Consider the following 20,729-nt stretch of genomic DNA (forward strand, 5'->3'; position numbering starts at 1 on the left):
CCAGGGAGGTATGAGATCAATGGGCCTTTAGAACAGTGGTTCTCAACCTTTTTAATGCCGTGACCCCCAACCAGTCGTAAGTCGAGGACTGGTGCAGCACCGTTTGCAGAATGGGACAATCCCTATTGGCTTTTGAAAGCCAATAGAATTAGACTCTATTCAAGAGAGTCTCTTCTATTGGCTTTCAAAAGCCAATAGAATAAAAGGGAGTAGCACAGCTAAGGAAAAGGGGGAAAAAAATGGCGGACTGCGTGGTTTGGCGACCCCCATGAAATGGTCGTTCGACCCCAAACGGGGTCCCGACCCACAGGTGGAGAACCACTGCTTTAGAAGGAGGTGAATCCCTTAATGAGGTAAACAGAAGACCACATAAACAACGAGCACAACAGTGAACTGGCTCAGCCACCAGAAGATACCACAGTCAGAGTGGACATTTTACCAAAGATCTCCTAGAACAGTGTTTCTCAACCTTGACCATTTTAAGGCATGCGGACTTCAACTCCCAGAATTCCACAGCATTGCTGGCTGTGGAATTCTGGGAGTTGAAGTCCGCATGCCTTCAAATGGTCAAGGTTGAGAAACACTGTCCTAGAAGATAACTGAGATATTCGGTTTGTTATTGATCATCTTGTTTGCAACAGAGCAGGCAGGTGAGCCATTTCTCATTTTTCCGTGATGTCGGAGCAGAGGAGATAGATGATCTGGTAATGTCATGGCCAGAGGGGTTTGCTCTGTACTATTTCACTGACACAGATCGTGTCCAGAATAGCATAAAAGACGAAGCTTCTCAAGGCATGAGTAATTGTGATCATTCCCTTCTGGCTCACGAGCCTGTCCTTCTCTGCATGGAGGTAAATAATTATGAAATTTCTTTGGGCAAAGCAGAATTGCTGAGGGAGGGCGTTGTTCTTTACCCAGACCAAAAATTGTGCTTGTGCTTGGAAGTTGGAACAGGGGTGCTTGGTGAACCCCAGTTTTCAGATTTCAGAGTGAAGATTATCTGCTGGAAAGATACATCAGATGATCTGGCAGATGTTTGTCTGACTATACAGGAGAAGGAATCTAGAATACTGGAAATTCTGGGTTTCCTATAAGGCAGGGGTATCAAACTCGCAACGTCACGTGACGTGTCGCGATGTGTTGTGATTTTTTTCGGGGGGGCCATTGCCGGCAATGGGGTGGGTGCAGTTTTGCTATGATGCATCCGGGCCATGGGCCGGCAGTTTGACACCCCTGCTATAAGGTGATCTAGATAAAAACCTGGTGTCAAATACCCTGACGCAGTGGTTCTCAATCTTTTTAATGCCGCAACCCCCAACCGGTCGTAAGTCGACGACTACTCAACCGGTCGTAAGTCGACGACTACTCAACTGGTGCAGCACCTCCTTCTCCTTTGCAGAATGGGACCTTTGGCGGGCTCTGCAGGGCAGAGACAGCCTGGACAATTCCTATTGGCTTTTGAAAGCCAAGAGAATTAGACTCTGTTCAAGAGAGTCTATTCTATTGGTTTTCAAAAGCCAATAGAATAAAAGGGAGTAGCACAGCTAAGGAAAAGGGGGAAAAAAATGGCGGACTGCGTTGTTTTGCGACCCCCGTGAAATGGTTGTTTGACCCCAAATGGGGTCCCAACCCACAGGTTGAGAACCACTGCCCTGACAAGACACGCTGCCACCATTCAAATTATACTTTTGGACGGATAGGGAAAGTTTCTTTCAGGCTTTTATTTCTCCCCCAGTTATTCTCCGTTTCTCATCATGGGATTTAACATTGGTCCTCAGGATGTTGACCCCAATTCCTTTTGAGCCAATTAAGCATATCTTTATGAGCATCTTTACTGATGGTCTTAGTCTTGGCTAGGCAGTTTAGAAAACTGCCCAGCCTATCAATTCAGGGTGACCTCGATGTGTTCCATCAGGAAAAATTGATGTAAAGACTGGATCCTGTCTTTATAGGTAAGATAAATTTAAGTTTTCATTGGGTGCAGGAGATTGTTCTTCCAAATGTTTATCCAAATCCTATTAATCCTAGAGAGCAAAATAGTTTGCCTATCTCCTGTAGAGCAAGCAATCTGGGGAGGTGAATTTTTTATTCTTCTATCAGCAGATGGGTTAAGGGTCCATCCTGTGGGCTTGTAAGTTAGCAGTAAACAGTTACGGGAGACATTATTGCTATCCCTATTAAGGGAATATCAGCCTTATAGCCTTATTGGCATGGATTCCATTAGTGGAGAATTGCAAAGTAGCCAGATAGTTAGATTTGTCTTCCTAAACATTAATAGGATAGACATTCACAGATACATACTCCTCTTCCCCCCCCCCCCGGTAATAGATTCCATTTTTACAGCTCCACTTTCAGAAGTGACCAAGAATGGCACTTGGGTTTAATATGAGATTCCTTTCAGGTACAGTCCCACCCCAGTAAGATCTTGTTCTTTAGGTCATCTGCCCAATTATTTGCTGGAAGGATCTTGTTTCATGTCAACTAGTGAGCCTTCTGCGCTCTGATACACAAGCCATAGGGAATCACAATGCATGTTGTGAGCTGTTTGTTGAATAATAAAGTGTCCTGTTTATATTACCTTTCAGCTGAAGTCAGTTCATGCAGTTGAGAAGCAGGGTTTAATCTCTACCGGGTAGATTTTTTTAAAAAAAAAAAAAGAACAGAGAAAATGAAGTTTAAGCCTTTTATTCCAGGTCCATCTTTTTAGTGATTAGAAGGATATCTCCCAGAAAGTGCAAGTGTTAATTTACGGTAGAAAATATGAGGTCCCAGTTGGCATTGGTAGTTTTCAAGAGTTTTACTCTGACCCTCTCAGTCACAGTGGACTGAAAAGCTACCAGTTCATTGTGTGCATTGTCTTTTGTGCATTTTTATATTTCAGGTACACTCATGATATGTAGAGCAGCTGTTTAAGCTGAGTTAAAAATATTAAATATCTCTACATTTCCCTTTGAGAGAGAAATTGCAGTGTGTTTCATGACATTAGAAGAAAATCAAAACAGAACTGCAGTTAGAAGTATAAAATAGGGTTCTCGTGTGTTTTACCTATTAAATCTGTTTTAAAAATAGCTCATATTTAGAAATCAAATAATTGTACGTTTATATTACTTATAGTTGCATAAAAGTAGCCAAGATGGAGCTGTTAATAAGATGAAGATTTTTTCATGGTTTAAATATTGATTTTTGTGTTACACTACTGTTCTGTCTCGATTGAATAATCAGAAGATAGATTAGGACTAGGTGTGTTCTTTTGTATGCATTAAAGAAATCCATATTCTGCTTTCAGATTAAACCATGCTTATTAAGTTAGCAACTTAATTTAGTTCGCATGTATATATATATTTGCTTTATAAAACGTTAGTTTATAATATTTTGCAGAATGGAAAAAGAATATATGCTTTAGGAATGGGCCAGTAGGAATAAAACTTGTGGAAAAAGAAGCAAAGCTAATGTTACTTTGTAAAATAACCCTTCCTCTAGGTATATTGTTTAAAGTTGTCTGGTTCATTTTCTCTTTTCATTAACAAAAGAGGAAAAGTGTATATCAGAGACACATGGTGTATTACCTTAATATTTACTATGTTTCATTCTCTGGTTTTCTTGTATCTTTTCAAGTCTTTTTTGTAACAAACATGTATGTACACAATACCATTCCCTCTCCCTCTGTGTGTGTGTGTGTGTGTGTGTGTTTTAGACATCAAGCTTATTTTTAAGGTCATTTGTTCAATTACATGCAAAATCTGAATTTTGTTGTTTTTATTTTTCATGTGCTAATTATTAACTAATATATTAAGTAGTTAGGCTTGCTGCCGTTTGTAATTGTTATGTTTTTATCATATTAACATTGATTTGACAGCAGCCGTGCAAAAACAAATCTTACATATCATTGATACAATGCATTTAATTTATGTATGTGGTTAATCTAGTAAAATAGATCTCTTGTATTTCATTGCAATGTGAGAGGGGGTGTCCACATACAGTTGTCTTGTTTTCCATTCTCTCAAATTGATGGGAACCCTACAGATATGATAGTCAGGAATGGGGATTCCATTGCAATGAAGAGGGTAACTTTCTGCTTCAGGGCAAAAACAAATCTTTCCACCGCAGTTTTTACTTTCTCACATCATGACAGGAGAAGATGACAAATGCAGGTAAACAGTCTATTACATACAAAGCCCATCTCGTTCCAACACGCCTTACTTAATTAGTTGCTGAACGAATGGAACTGCAGCTGTTAGCCAACACAGCAACCGTCTTTTATGTCTAGAATCTGGTTTGGCTTTATTATTTATTTATTGTCTTCCCTGAAGGCACCACGGCATCCCAAGCTTCCCATTTCTAATCCCTCTGAAGAAACCTTTAGTTCAACCTGTCTGCTGCCCACCTGTAGTGGTGTTTGAAGGAGTGAACAGGAGCTTTTGGGGACATATTTGAGGTCACCATTAAACCTAGTACGCCTTGCTCACTCCTCTGCAGGCTAGCATTTTAATTGTTGCTTGTGGTTTATTAGGCTTATTTCTCCTTACCTGTCTTTGCCCAGGATGTTTTCCACTTGGCAGTACTAAATAATAATAAGCCATTATTATAATTGCTCTTCCTTGGATGCTCAGTGGCATGGAACAGCAATTTATCTTTAAAAACCCCATAACTATATGAAGTATAACTATGTAGTTATAACTGCTATAAAGAAGACTGGAAGATACGTCTTTGTATTTTCCCCCCCTTTCTTTTCTATCTTTGGCTTGTCAGTAATATATATGAAAGGGTTCTGGGTTTCCTTGTTGTTTACAAGGTAAACATGAGCCCGCAGTGTGATGCGGCTCTTAAAAAGGCAAATGCTATCCTGGGCTACATTAACAAGAGCATTAGTCTAGAATCAAGTCGTGAGTTCCCCTTTGCTGGAGATCAAAGTGAAATTGGATGGTAATCTGTTACACACCACTGGTAGTTCCAGTAAGAACAGGGTTACAGCAGATAACTCTCCTAAAGTCCCTTCCTATTGTGATTCCTTGATGTAGTTCCTCCTCTGAGGAGAAAGGATGTAGAGTGAAAATGGCATAAGCTGGTTGTATGAACACAGCACCTCCATTTTGTTAATTTGATTACCTGTTATTGTGTCAAAATGTAGCCTTAAAGTAAGAGAAGATTAAGCATTTTGTTTGTCTTCCAGGCATTTAATTTCAGAAATGGCAAGATGGGTCCATCTTGAGGGTCAATTTATTTGGGGCTGTTATTGTGTAAACTTGAATAGAGGTGAGGGTTGGCTAGAAAAGAGGGATGAGAAATGGAAAACACAAGAACCACCTTGTGGGGCCAGATCAGAATTCTTCATTCAGCATCCTCAATCCAATAAAGGCTGACCAGATGCTCTCAAGAAGCTCACAAAAAGGGAATCAAAGCAATCACCTTCCCCTTTGTTGTCTTCCATTAAAAAGCATTCAGTGGCATGCTGCCTCTCAATTTGGAAGTGTCAATTAACCTTCATGGCTAATAGAGTTTCATGCTCTAAATGTTCTTATTTAGAGCATTCGGTTCCATTCGGTTCTTGTGTGTTCATGAAATACAAACTTAGTTTGGAACAGTCGCAAAGGAGAACTCGCAAGATTATGTGTACAGTGAAGAAACCTACCATGTGGGATGAATCTTAAAGCAGATCTATTCAACATGGTAAAAAAAAAAAGTCATTTTTCTCAACTAAAAAGACTCTGCTTTATTTTTAAAAGATCAGTATTTTCATTGGGAGGATAAAAGTTACATAGAGAACATAAGAAACCATTTCTGATTGTGAGAAATATGAATGTTAGGGGTGTTGGCATTTTATCCCTTGAATTGCACAAAGTTGTCGCTTAAATTGCTATCTCCAACTGAAAGCTAGAAATGTTGGGGTTTAATTTAAGCTATAGTCATCATGTTATCTTGGAACATTTGAACAGGAAAATAGTTTTTATTTTATTTATTTTGCCATCCATCTTGCCACAATACATGAACTGAATATTTGAACTTAAAAAAAATACTAAATTCAAGAATCAGATTGTCTGATTATTTAGGCAGGTAGAAACTTTCTTGGGCACAATAAGCACCTTTATCCATAAACCTGTTACTACCATGTCTGTTATTTGGGGCAATGTAACCTATTGCCTGCTGCATTGTGATTTACAACATTGATTTTAAAAAAATTAAGCTGCTTTTTCAGATCATACAAACTGTTCTGAAGTCTTGCTGTTTATTGGCTCCCTCATTTACAAGAGTGTCATATAATTATATACATGGGCATAACTCAGAAGCAGCCTAATGGACATATTTTATGACTGTAGTCATTTGTGTCAAAAAAGCGTTACCCCTTGACACAAAGTAAACTTGCCTTTTTATTACTTTTTAAGCACTCTCTGCTCCACCTTGTACCCTGGTGATAATCCATCTGTGGTGCGCTAAAGAAATCGTCATAAAGAGTGAGTCGAGTAAAATCCTCTGTGTGTGGTTTTGTTTGGACTGTTTGATGTGCAATTATTTCTAAGATGAGAATCCGGATAAATAATGACTCACGTAGACCCTTCGTAATTAGAACGACTTTGTACGTTATTCTAAGTCACAGACAGGTGTGGATAATCCTATGTGGGCATATTATCTTTCATTTTGATCTTGCTTCCCTTGTAACATCCCAATCTTTGTGGTTGGGCATGCATATTATAGACAGGGCCAAGGGATTGGGGGGGGCAGGAGTTGTAACCCTTTCACTTTTTTGTAGTCTGAGGGGGATCTTGCCTCAAAAAGAGAGAAGCAAACCTCCCCCCCCCCCCGCCGTCGCCTCCCCCTGCCAGCAGACAGTTCCTTGAACGAAAGCAGTGAGTTAGGAAGCTCCTTTGTGCAGATTCCTTCATCTCCTTCTGGCTGCCAGCTGGCTTTCATTCAACATTGTTTTCATCGCTGGAGAGAGCGCAAGAGAGAGAGAGAGCAACATCTTAAAGAGGAGGCTACAAAAAGACATGGGAGTTGCTCAGGGAAAAAGGAAAAAAAAAGAAAGAGAAGAAAGATTCAACCTGAACAAAGCAGCTGGAGGGAGCTCCGCTCTGTAGTGTTAGGAGCTCAGAGTGCAGCAGCGTCCTCTGCCAAGCCAGATGCATCCCCCTGAGTTTCTTTAGTCAGGAAACAAAAAAGGAGCCTGTGTCGAGGTGGTGGATGGAGGAGAGCCGTGGGCTGGCTGCCAACCCCAGGATGACGGGAGGAGCGGCCCTAGAATACGGCAGCTGCTCGGGCTTCCACAGCCCTCTCCGGAAAAGGAGGCACCTCAGAGGCTGGATGGGGTTAACGGAACAAGGTCCCGGGTTACAAAGTGGAATTATTCTGGGCCCTCCAAGGTAGGTCTGTTAACAATTGTCAGAGGCAGATCCATCTCAAAAGCTGCTTTGTTCTGCTCTGATTGCTCTCCCTTGTTTTCCTGGGGATCGCCTGGAGCCAGAAGGCACGCAAGCTGGCTTGCTCCGGCCCTGGAAAGGCAAGGCAACCATCTGAAATGCTGTGAGCTTGGCCAAGCTCTGGAGCTGTGGTTGCCTGGCGCTGGAGATTTTCCACCGTTTCTGTTGTTCCTCAGCGATGGCGTTCCTGAAAGTTAATCAGGCTGAAAATTGCTGTGGGTAATGTCTGGAAGCAACTCAAGAGTTCTGCAGGCTTGAATGTAGCTGGTAGGAGACGTTCTCTTTGTATGTAGCTGAAGCTGCTGGTGGGATCAATCCATCTTTCGGCGTCACGTTGTCGTTCCCACTTGGCCTTTCTTTGCCTCTTACTTCTCCGCCAAAGGTCAGCATCGTGCAGGCTGCTGTGATCAGCAAGAGAGCAGAAACTGTGTGAGAAGTCAAAACAGAGTCTTTGCGAAATCTAGAGGAGGTGTCCTTATAGAGACTACAATTTGGAAGTGAACTGTCAAGTTGCTCTTTAGTGACATAACTCTTTCTCGGAATGCAGATGCAGCTGATGGTGGTTTCGTGCAGCCTTTAATGGAGTTAAAATATTTATGTCTGGCCCTGCATATGTGTGGTTTTCCCAAGTGAGAAGCTGTCTCTCTCAGTATTTCTGTTCCAAGACTTCCCTTAGAATCCTGTTGGAATACTGCCAGTTGTACAAGTGAGTACATGCAGTTTCTGCTTTGCACGGGTAGAATTCTGCATGACAAGAAGGAAATGGAGGAGAATTCCTATGCTTGGACTGATCTCAGTAATTTCTTGGGGTTTGGATGCCTATTTCTGATTTCTGCACTACACATTTTTGAGGGGCAGCGTGCCACAAGCCGCAAGCTAAGGTATAGTTAGATTAGTAGGATGTATGATTTCAGACCTCTGGTTAAATCCGCAGTGCACAGAGTTTATTAGTTACATTTTCCAGCCATACTTTTAAAAAAAAACTAAATATTGGGACTTGCGTGTAACATACAAAAGGCAAACTTCTGGCTTATTTCTGTTATATTTATATGCCGCCATATAAAAGAGATCCATAGTTTATAGTAAAAATACAGCAAAACTAAAAATACGATAAAATGTTGAGATACATTCAATAAAACAAGCAATATTATTAATAGGATATTAATATATATGATAACCAGGACACAACTCTAGAGTACATGGTAACAAATTGCACCGTGAAGGCTCTGGGAAAAATCCATGTCAGTTGCCTTCTACAACGATAGCTGCCAGCATGGTCTTTGAGGAAAGGCTGTTCCAAGTGTAGGGGACACCACAGGGAAGTACTCCTAGCCTTCTCCCCCCCCCCTTTTCCACATGGTTTATGGTAAGCACCCCAGTTGAGAACAAGTGCCCAGAATGGGCATTTCTAATTGGATGAGTCAATCCTGAAGATACTTGGGAGCCAAGTTCCATAAAGCCAATATAATAATGTAACACCTGAAATATGAGTATAATATGATTGTAGCAGTTCCATCTGCTGCTATAAAGGCTACTGCATTCTCCATCTCTGTGCTGAGAAAAGGCATTCAGGTAAGACAACACCCCTTTTGTACCAACTCCTGTTTCTGAGTAGCCTTCAAAAATAATCCCAGATCAAGCACACTGTAGTAATCTTAGTGTTGTTGAAGACGTGGGTTATTTTAACAAGAGTTTGGGCAGAAATTATTCACACACCCATACCTACACAACCACACCCAAAGAAGCCTAGACAGGCATGGATCTAAGACACCAGAAGTGGAATTCATATTATGAACTCTAATTTGTATTAGTATAACACCTCCACCCATTGTAGTAAGTATTTGTTGGCGCATATAGAGCTGTGGTGGCGCAGTGGTTAAAAGACAGTATTGCAGGCTAATTCTGTTGACTGCCAGCAGTTTGATCCTGACCGGCTCAAGGTTGACTCAGCCTTCCATCCTTCCGAGGTTGGTAAAATGAGGACCCAGATTGTTGGGGGCAAGAGGCTGACTCTGTAAAACTGCTTAGAGAGGGCTATAAAGCACTGTGAAGCGGTATATAAGTCTAAGTGCTATTGCTATTTGTCCTACAAGGCAAGGCATAGTTTCTATAGGCAGCCTTTTGTGCGATTATGTGAACACGGGAGGAACAACATACAGTAATATTTTGCCTAGAACTGTTTATGTTTGAGGGAGAAGGAAAATTTTGGAGAATTGTGTTATGTTGCTGTAGGTAAAAATCACTGTATCTTGAGATGAGCTTGAAAGTAGACTACTTATTTAATCTATAGATAGAAAAGCCAAAGTTTCCACATACATCTTTTCTATGTTCTTAAAATGTGTGCTTCTGCTCAACTGATCAAATGATGAGAGCCTAGTCTGCTTTATTAAGCATTCAAGTACCGAATGCAGGTAATATTTATGACAGAAGTGCAATTGTAACATATAAGAAAAAACAAGATTAGCTCGTATTTGATTGCAGTTTTCTGTGATGAGTATAAAGATATGATTGCCGTGGAAGATATTTACTTTTTTAGTACTGACAGAGTTGGTTGGCATAAAGAGAGTTAACACTCCCTGTTTTTATTTGCCAGGTGTGCAGTATTCAGATCTGAAGCTGGAAAGGCGTTCCAGATCCAGCAAGGGTGGATTTACTGTGCCTGCCAGCAGCTCCTTAAAGATGCTGTTTTTTTTTTTTTTTCCTGAGCTTACACTGTAGCTGAATGGTAAACATATTTTTCAGGGGCCATGTGTAAGTCTGGAAAAAAGCATGTCTTCTTTAAAGAACCTCTGGCAGATACAGTAAATACACCAACCCCATCTGAAGCTTCATTCTTGCTTTGGAGCCGAGCACTGCATGCCAGATTTATAATCAAGACTGAAATGCAACTCTTCAAATTCTGTCATCTGCCATTTTTCAGTATGACAATTTAATCTGTGTATCACAACATTCAATCCTCAAAAAGCACAATGCTTTTCTCTGTGTTAAAAGCAAATCGGTCTTGGGATCAAAATAATTGTCATGACTTATAAAGACGTATTAAACCGAGGAGGTTTAATTATTAATAGTAACCACATTATTAACTTGGTTTAGGATAAACCATGTATGCAGTCTCCTGATACGTGCTTGAAGATGGATTTGGGCTATATTTAATACAACAGTGCTTCTGAGCAGGCATCCTTCTGCAAATCTTAATTCCCATAAGCCTTTTCAATTTGGCAGAAATGTCTGTAGAATGCTGTAATTTCTCTTCCAGCCTCTTGAACAACGGCAACAAAAAATGAAATTGCACGAGGCTGATGATTTTCAAGGAGTGTTAGTATGCACAGGTTCCTGCTCTTCTGACTGTAGGACATGTTTCTTGTTCTATTAGTACATTAAAAAAAGATAGGGCACGTCGATAATTCATTTTGTGGCTCTGCCCCTTCTACTCCAGATAGGAAGAAGGTTGCTTCTGATCTCATTAGGTGGAATAAAGGCTTAGGGAGAAGATGTGACAAGCCAATCAGCCAGAATATTTCTGGGAGACAAATAGTAGTACTGTAAGCTATGTACTCTATCAGAAGGTGGGGTAGCGAGAGGCTGCAGTTTTTCCAAGCCATTCCTGATTCTGCAGTTGCTTATGCTTCTATATTTATCTACCGTAAAGGCAAAATCACTGCTGTGTTTTTTAAATTTCCTGCTCTAATACCAGCTCCTGAGGTGAAAAATCTCCATAATGATCTGTCAGAGAGCAGATTGTTTGCAGCCAAAGTCAGAGAATCTGTGAGGGAACGCATGGAAAATAGTACAGGCAACTACAATCATATGAATTAACTGCTAATATTATACTTGTGTTCCTTCCTCCCGATCTATTTTATCAATCTGCATCCTTGTGCTACCGAAGCATAATCTTTGTGCTTTGTGGAATTAGAGAATAAAATGAAAATACAGTACCCATCTCTCTGAAAAACGGTGTTGCTGTTGTGTTCCCGTAAGTGTTCCCCATGTGTTACAGTACCGATCATCAGTATCTCATGCTTAGCGTGGAGCAGAAAAAGACACCCAATAACGCTTAAAGAAAGCCACAGATGGAAGGGCAGCCATGGGTTCATAGGCACATCTGAAACTGCCCTTTGCTGGTATTTGGCTGACTGAAGGGAAAACGCTATTTCGTAATTTTCAGCCTGAAATGAAAGCAGGACTAGGTGATGCTATTCAATTACTCTGCATGTAAAATCCTTTCCCCTGTTGGTGTGTTGTGTACGATTTTAGAATACACTTCCTAAATAATGGCAATGTAATTATATGTTGTCCCTGCTTTTCCTTTCAGCCATTATGTTATCACCTGGGTCCTTCTTGATCCCTGGAGGCTTGAGAACATAGCTGAAGCTGCTACTTCACACCCTGAGGCTGAAGGAGCAGCCAACAGGCTCGAATCTTGAGGTGGCCGTTAACTCTAAGATGTCCTTGAGCAGTGGAGCTACTGGAGGGAAAGGAGTGGATGCAAACCCAGTTGAGACATACGACAGTGGGGATGAATGGGACATTGGAGTAGGGAATCTCATCATTGACCTGGACGCGGATTTGGAGAAGGACCAGCAGAAACTGGAAATGTCGGGCTCCAAGGAGGTGGGCCTGCCAGCCCCGAACGCTGTGGCGACCTTGCCAGAGAACATCAAGTTTGTGACTCCGGTGCCAGGTCCGCAGAACAAGGAAGGCAAGTCCAAATCCAAGCGGAGTAAAAGTAGCAAGGACACTGGTAAGGCTGCCCCAGGATCCTCCCTCTTCACGCCAAGCGAGGGGACTGCTGGCAAGAAGGAGGCTCAGGGGCGCTCGGGGGAGGGCGTGAACTCTGGGGGTTTGGTGGCTGCCATGGCCCCCAAAGGCTCTGAGAAATCAGCCAAGACTTCTCGCAGCGTGGCGAACTCAAAGAAGGAGAAGGAAGGCGGCTCTTCCAAGAGTAAGAAAGAAAGGAGTGAGGGTGTGGGTACTCCAGCAGAAAAGGAGCCCACGGTCCTCCAGCCGCTTGCCTTGGCGGTCAGGGTTGGGCAGTACGACGGCGGCCAAGGACCTGATCCTACTGCTGCCGCCGCCGAGCAGCTTGGAGGTATAGCTATTGACACGGGATCTGCGCTCAACCCTTTGGGAGTTAAATCAGAACTGGAAGATGGGGAGAGCGAGTGCCGACAGCTCAAAAAGGTCAAATCAGAGAAGGTAAGACACAGGTTGGTTTTTTTTTGGGGGGGGGGGTTCCTTGGACGCTGCTTTTGCTTGAAACCATTAATATCATTTTAATATTAATATCCACAGTGTTTTCCTTAATAACGGGTGGAGTATGCTGTCCCGTAGTTTATATGATGTCCTATTTTGCTATATGGTGTCCCTTGTTCTGGAATCTTGATAGTTAAGTGGGTGTCATTCTTGGCCCAGAAGAACTGGAAAGTTGATTTTGTAGTTTTTAAATCTGTTGACGTGAAGGGTTGTTTCTGAAATGCAATTGATGGAATGATGAAGGTGTAGCTATTAATCGTCTTCATTGATGCTATAAAAGAATCTGGGAACTTCCTATCCTGTGCTTTATATTGTTTGTACAGAATGGTAGTGACTTTAGTGTAGCCTGTAACTCGGGCTATTTATCGTAGGCACGTGGTCCTTGGTTAACAACAGTAATTGAGACCAAAATTTCTGTCACCGAGCAATGCAGTTGTAATGTGTCTTGTGACCACACTGGCAATCCCAGCAGTCCCTATTGCCGTCACTAAGCAAGGATCGTGAATTGTTAAGCAAGAACCTCATTACCACTTTGCCAATTCCAACGACCCAAAAATGACAGGAAGTTGCACGTCCCATGTAGCAGTCTGGCATGCTGGTAAGTGGCTGCTGTCGGGTGGGGAGGCTGAGGGTGGTGGCTGCTGTTGGGTGGGGAAGACTTAGCATAGTGTCTTGCAACTTTCCCTGACAGCTTTCCATTCACTTTGCTTGTGGAAAGCCAATTGGAAAGGTTGCAAATGTTGATCCCCTGGCCATGGGACACAGCAGCCATTGAAAGTGCAAGCCAGTGGCCAAGTACACAGATTGCAGTCATGTGACAACGGGGCGCTGGACGGCTAGAACTTAGAGGACCAGTCATGAGTTCCTCTTGTTGAGCACCATCCTATCGTCAAGCAGTTGCCGAACAAGTGGTCATTAACTGAGGACTGGCTGTATTCCTAGGAAGAACAGAAGGAATGAAACAGATAAAGCTTCTCGGTTGCTTCCAAAGATTTTAAAGGCAGACTGTGTGTTTAGAACAGTGTTTCTCAACCTTGACCATTTTAAGGCAGGTGGACTTCAACTCCCAGAATTCCACAGCCAGCAATGCTGGGAGTTGAAGTCCACATGCCTTAAAATGGTCAAGGTTGAGAAATACTGGTTTAGAAGCTTGTGTGAGCTGTATAACTTGATATATTATTTCTGCCACTGCATCTCCCAGCACATCTGTGAAGTGTCCCCTGCCCGTACTGAATTATTTATAGCAATGTATTGTTTTTGAGGAGAAAAGAGCATCTTCATGGATGGTGCATAAGGCTTACTTGACCCTTCAGGTGCTCATCTAGGAAATGCTTAGAGCTAATGGCTTTCAGAGAATCAGATCTGTAGCCCAGCTGATAGCGTATTACTTTATTCTGCCTAGATTCTGGAAATAGCAACGCTTTATGTATGCATGTATGCATTGCCTGATCCTGCTTTATTATTATTTTTATGTGGAAAATATTGATGTGGGAAAGCAGGGGAAAATGCACATAAGCTACCTACTTATCTCATAAAGGAAACAAAAATCTACCACTTGGGTTTAGATAGGATTTGTGAACACTTGTTTTCTCCACTACAGGGTAGCCATTCCCCAGCCTGATGCCTTCCAGATGGCTGCTGAAGTGGGACTGAGCTTACACTGTAAAAAAAAAGGGGAAATGCCTATTCAGTATCATTTTCTCCAGAGTGCTGTCAAGGTTCATCACTTTCCTATCATGGTTTTTATGGCAAGAGCTATTTGTGGAGGAAAAAGAAAACATACTTTGCTTTAAGTGCTTTGGAAGCCTCGTGATATTTAATAACTGAAATCTGCATTTTCAGGAGGCTTATATAAGAAGGGAAGATTAGTATCTTTATATCTTTAATTTCTTTCCCTCTCTATCAATACCATGAGCTAGAATATACTTTGGAATACAGCTAAAATAGCAGATATTGAAGGATTGGCAGATATTTTTTAACAAGTGAATGGAGATGTTGGTTCGCTGTATGTTTATTGCCCGTACTACTGAGCTAGTTTACTTCTTTCCTATTGATTATAGGTAATGGTTTGTGTTTATATTGAAGCTTAACTGTCATTACTTCTGTGCAGTATAAAGAGGAAAAAAAACTGGCGGTATTACGCCTTTTTTCAACCCACAAATGTCTACAGAAAACTGTCACACTAGTTCTGTAATATGTGGAATTTAGATTCCAGATTCTAAAACAAAATTGATTAGTCCTGTCAAATTGAGCATAGAGCTGGTTCTGCTTTTTATAGCAAGGAAAATGCCCTGTGGTAAACCTAATTGGAAAACATGCCTTAGTAAGAGTCTTGCTTGCTTCTCATTCTATTATCTCCAGGCAGCACATCCAGTGGGAGTTGTATTCCCACTTACCTGTAGGGCAAAAAAATTTAAGAAAAACTGTTCAGCTTGAATTTGGCAGTAATGCATATCCTTACAAAATTGGAGTAGCAACAGAGTCCACTTCAAGGCACCTTAGAAGAATCCTGTGTATTAGATTTGGCCTTGAACAGAAAATAAAACAGTTAGGAAAAGGTTTTCCAGAAGAGACTTTGCATGCATCAGAAAAGATTCTACTCATCCTTGTAAATCTCTCGCCCAGGCTGTTGTGTTAATTGGGAGATAGATGTTTCTGTAAGGTATAACACCAAATATTTGTGGGGTTTTTTTTCCTTTTCTTTTGTGATAGGCTCTTTTGCCCATGACCTTGGAAAAGAAATAACTGGAAGATCAGGGGACTAATGTTTGAGCTTCCTTCTGCCAGCTCAGAGATTGTGTGGCTGGCAGCTGGCAGTACTCTGGCTATGTACTGCTTGTGCTGATAATAGCACAATAAATGGCAGTTTCTTGCTGTGGGGCAACAACTTCTGTAGTGCCTGTGAGAGTAGGAGGAACAACCTAGTGGACTGGCAGCTCCATCTGTTATCATTGTTCTCTGCTGTGACTGTCTGGCTTGATTTAGGACAAATGGAGAACAAGGGGTAACCAGTGGACAATACAGCTTCACTTTCCCCCCCTGCTTTTGTTGCAGCTTTGTTTTAATTTAAGAGTTACGGGGTGGGATGGGATAGAGAGAAAGCATGCTCCTCTGAGATACGGGATGCTGACATGATGCTATTAAATGGAGGAAGATGGGATTTTAATAAGCTTCTTGTAGAGGTATGTACGGGCAGCTGGTCTTGCACACATAGTGTTCTGAATGCATTCTTTGTCATTGTCAAGGATTAGAAGACTCAGTTACTCTCCTACTAAAAATTATAGTTGGGGAGAGGCACCAATCTCAATTTACAAATCAAAGCTTTTCATAATGTATGTCAGTAATTATTTATAGGCCCAGTTGAGATTATCATGACAATCTTAAACTGGGGGAGGGAGAAGAAACCCTCCCTTCTTTGTGGCAGAAGCAAAATGAAAACGTCCTGTGTCACTTTAGCATAAACAGTGGTACTTTGTTCCATATGAGTGGGAAAAAATTTAGCTCATTCTAAAATACAAGAATATGAAACCACTGTATTATTAGTGGAGTTTTTTTTTTCATTTCTGAATGCAGAGAATAAATCTTAATTTCCGAAACCAAAAGAGTTTCAGAACATTCAGAAATGTTCTTGTCTGAATCAGATCAACAGGCTTTCCTTAGTGATTGTAAAGCCAAAGACAGATTATGTGAAGCCTAATCTTTCAAGCAAACCAAAAGCAAACACCTCCCCACCAATGGAAACTAGATAAAAGGTAACAGGTAACAGGTAAGAGTTATCTGTTCTGGAAATAAAGACTTGAATCACAGCAATCATATTGAACAACAATGGACCTGATTTTTTTTTTTAAAGAATTCTTATCAACAAATATTTATAGTTTCATTTGCATTTCAGTTGGCACAGAGTTAGCCTAGTGAAAATAGAGTTGGGTTTTTTTAAACAGCAAAGCATGAAGGACCTTCAGATAAAAAGATAAGAAAGTGAAATACAGTAAATATTTAATACTGATTAAATAATACTGATTATTTTCAATCATCATTTTTAACCTTCTCTCCTGCTGATGGCAGTTTTGAAACTATTGCAAAACCGGTTCCCAAATTATGGCTGCTAAGGGAGAATTGTATGTCCTTCCTTCCTTCCTTGTTCAGGTAAAGAGTTCAAGAATTGCTTGTTTCTGTATGAATTGGGGAAGCCTTAGGAATCTGATATTTTTAAATTGTACAATCAATAAATCTACATGTCACAGACTAATGTAGAAATCTGGACTTGGTCCTTAGCGCTTCACACAATGGGATATTATGAAACAGCTCTCACTTAATTAAAAACTATTAAAGCATATATAGTTTGCAAGGATCAAATCAAATTTTATTGTGGTCACAGAGAGCAACATAGGATTGAAAGGCATGGAGAAGTATAGTGAATGTGGGAGATGGCCAGGTGGAGTCCAAAGGTGGGGTCAAATGCGTCATCGGTTTGGAATCCTGGTGCAGCCACAAGAGACTTAAGTCCAGCTCTCTATGAATTTTGTTGACTCTTATCTACTGCCAATTTGCCTTGACGGTTAGTAGAACAAAGTCTTGTGCATAGGTAGCCTGTAATAAACTTATAGTGCTTTGAACTCCTGTTCCTGGTTACTTGCACCTGACAGTGAATAATGTTGGTGAAAATGAAATTTAATTAATTTCTTTTCCCCCCAAATATCCTGACCTTTTAAACTGCTTATTTTGTATTTTGCATTATGTGACTTTTTTTCTGATGGATATATATGTATTTAGAGATTTTGGAAATATGGCTCATAATAAGTCATAATTAATGGCAAGATTAAACTTGTTTGATTTTGTCAGTTTTAAATAAATTCAGCTGACTGCTGGGGTATCCTTCTGGAGCTGTTGTGTTCAGAGTTGTCTGCTTCTGAGGTAAAAGGGTTGATAAAGACTGTAAAAGTTAACACACTTCAGTAAGACTTTAGAAGTTAACGTACTTCAGCTCTCCTTTTTTAATTTATTTGTCTGCTTTCTCATGAAACAGTTAACTCAAAATAGAACTTTCTCAAATTAACTCAAAAATACAGTTTTCTAGATAAAGCGTGCACTGAGATTTATACAGCATATAAAGTGGTTTTCTGCATTGCTTTTATCTGCAAATGTGGTACCAATTTAATTTGACCTTCACAAGAGCCTCATGGCCCACGGGCTGTATGTAGCTCTGGTCTGCTAGTATAGGTAGTCTTCCACTTACGAGCACAATTGAGCCCAGAATTTCTGTTACTAAGTGAAATGTTTCTTAAGTGAATTTTGCCCCATTTTACGACCTCTCTTGCCGTATTTGCTAAGGGTATCACTGGAGTTGTTAAGTCAGTTACACAGTTAATAGGCAAATCTCTCTTCCCCATTGACTTTGCTTGTCAGAAGATCACAGAAAATGATCATATGACCCAGGGACACGACAACCATCGTAAATATCAAGTCAGTTGCCAAGTCTCTTAATTTTGGTCATGTGACCCTGGGGCTGCTTGCAACGGTCGTAAGTGTGAAAAACGGTCATCAGGTCTATCTGTAATGCAGCCCCACAAGATCATTTATTGTTATGTGATTTGTATGCTGCACATTAACTATATTGTATATTTTATAGGCAGCCCAAGACAATTCCTCTTCACCCAATGAGCACAAGCAAACCAAAAGGTTGGACACAAACACAGGCTGTGTAACTTGAGAGTTGATAGATTACATGTTTAAAGTCAAATAAATACTTCTAATGGGTGGTGTGGTGTGCAATCCTGGGAGCTTAAGTTCAAAACACATCTTTTTATTATGCTGAAACTATTATGATTAGATAAGCTTCTGTCTGTTCTTTTCCTTAAATTCCTAGAGCTTCTACTGGTTATTTACTTAGAGGGGATTTGTTACCTTTAAGTATTTCTTGAAGCAGAATAGTTATGCCTGAGCTTGCAGATTAACTAATAGCATGTCCTCTTAATCTTTAAGGGGAATTATGTTGCACTTGGCATTTTTGTCTACCTATTGAGCCCTTCCCAAGGACCTGAAGTAGGCAGATGTTTATAATAATAATATGGCATTGACAGAATCACCATCACTTAATTGCAAATGGCAGCTTTACTTGGAACAGCTTACATCCTGCCAGGATACCTTTTAACACCATCCCAGGTCTTTGGGAAGGATTCAATAGATGGGTGAAAATGCTAGGTCCAGTCCAAACATCTGGCTGGAATGAACAGTAATAATAAGCTGGGCTTCTGTCTAGATCTAGAAGGAGGAGGGATGACTTTCAAAGCTTGTGCCTTCTGAATCCCTTTCCTCTCATTTATCCAAACTTTGAATTGTTAAAATTTCTAAGTAATTCTTCAGTGGTTTGGACACAAAAGCAATTAGGAAGTGCACCAGGGCAGTTAGAGAAGTAACATAACAACACTCGAAATAACTGAGGGAGCTGACATTTGGAGGGCTTCTCACACATTTGTCGGTGGAGGGATATGGTGTTTATGGGATTGTTGGAAAAATAATGGGCAAAGCCCTCGCCATAAGCACTTCGGTGTGAAAAAAACAAAAACAATGCTGAGCTAAGTATAGCCACAAGCTTTCGAACCCCTCTTCTCCTGGAGATGTGACAAAAAGGGCAGCGGCTCTGTCAGAGACAATTTCCCAAGCCATCAATTTCCTTCCTTCTAAGCCAGGCAACTGCTCCCGATGACAAGGGCTGAAGGCCAGCGAGCTAGAGTAGAGGCATGCTTATCATTCCCGTTAAGTGGTGCCAGTCAGTTGCTGTGATTCTAAAAATGCCAGCAGCAGTAAATATACCCATTCCTACTAAAAGCAGTTTGTAGCCAAGCAGATATTACACTGCTGTTGCTATTCACGTTTACTTTTTCCCTTCCACCTATCCGTCCAAAAGGCTATTTATTCGTAGCTAGAATTCCCAATGCACCCGAAATATTTTGAGGCCAGTAGATTTGCAAAGAGGTCAGGAATTATCTGTGGCGTTAGGGTAGTTGCACTGATTTTTATTTTCCATTCTAGGAGTGGAGATACCACCTATTAACTATTGCAGTGATGGCGAACCTTTTAGAGACCGAGTGCCCAAACTGCAACCCAAAACCCACTTATTTATCACAAAGTGCCAGGGCCGCATCAGCATTGTGGTGCCCTCGCGCGGGGGGGAAGGAGGTGCCTCTGAGTGCCACCTCTGGTATGGAAAAAACAGGGGCGTAAAAATGGGCCACTGTGCTGCAAGGCGCAAAAATGGCAGCCGCTGCGTCGCAGGCTGCAGATACAAGGCGCTGCACCACACAAGAATGGGGCAGGGCTAGTGATTATCATATAGGCACTAGCCCCGCCCCATTTGCAGCGCATGCGTGCTTGCGGCCCCGTGTGCGCATGCGCACATGTAAAATGCTTCCCCCTCCCTTTTCTTCCAGTCTAACCACCTCTACTCGAGCTTGCTAGTCGGCCGCTTTGCCTCCTTTGTGCTGGGTGGGGCTCCTGCTCTGGGCAGCAGTGGCGGCCTGATGGCGGTGGCGTATGTGCCAACAGAGTGGGCTCTGAGTGCCGCCTCTGGCACCCATGCCATAGGTTCGCCACCACCGAACTATTGCATTCAAATTTCCACTTATTTACTGTGATGTGTTACCTCCTTTGCTTTCTGACCTAAATATTTCTGGAATGCACCAAAAGGTGGTCCTCTCTTATTAGAGCTTCCAGTTGCTGCTCAAACTCTGCTCCTTTTGCTGTGCTCCCTGATTAGCTGCTGACTGGGCTCCCTTTGGAGGATGTGCAAATGAAGGTTTATTTCTTTACTCCCCCCCCCCTTCCCTGTTTTAGAAACCAGGCCAAAATCTGGTGCATTGGCTTCTAATTTGGTATCCAGTATGTATATAAAGGCATGTACCATTAACCCTGAGATGCCATAGGTTTGAGATGCTTTTTTTCTGGAGACGTATTGTAATTGAGAAATACACTGTTCTTGTTCTGTTACACCAACCTTGTGAGTAGAAGAGATGCATTCAGTGAGAAGTAACGCACACACGCACACATTAATGATTTGTTTCATTT

General features: G+C 41.4%; 1 protein-coding gene across 3 annotated transcripts in view; it reads left to right on the top strand.

The window, feature by feature from the left end:
• ZNF609 (zinc finger protein 609) overlaps positions 1-20,729 on the top strand; it is a 75,949-nt gene that overhangs the window by 10,038 nt on the left and 45,182 nt on the right. Inside the window, exons 1-2 of one of the 3 annotated variants that reach the window (XM_039339539.1) lie at positions 6,911-7,355; positions 11,725-12,608. In XM_039339539.1, the coding sequence (XP_039195473.1) occupies positions 11,856-12,608 (753 nt within the window). In that variant the 5' untranslated portion in view covers positions 6,911-7,355; positions 11,725-11,855. Of the gene's footprint in view, positions 1-6,910; positions 7,356-7,383; positions 8,119-11,724; positions 12,609-20,729 lie in introns of those variants that run through there. The other 2 variants (XM_039339538.1, XM_039339536.1) reach the window with 2 other exon arrangements.

This window comes from Crotalus tigris, unplaced genomic scaffold (genome assembly GCF_016545835.1).
Source record: "Crotalus tigris isolate CLP2741 ecotype Arizona unplaced genomic scaffold, ASM1654583v1 scf7180000017735.2152567, whole genome shotgun sequence".
NCBI lineage: Eukaryota > Metazoa > Chordata > Lepidosauria > Squamata > Viperidae > Crotalus > Crotalus tigris.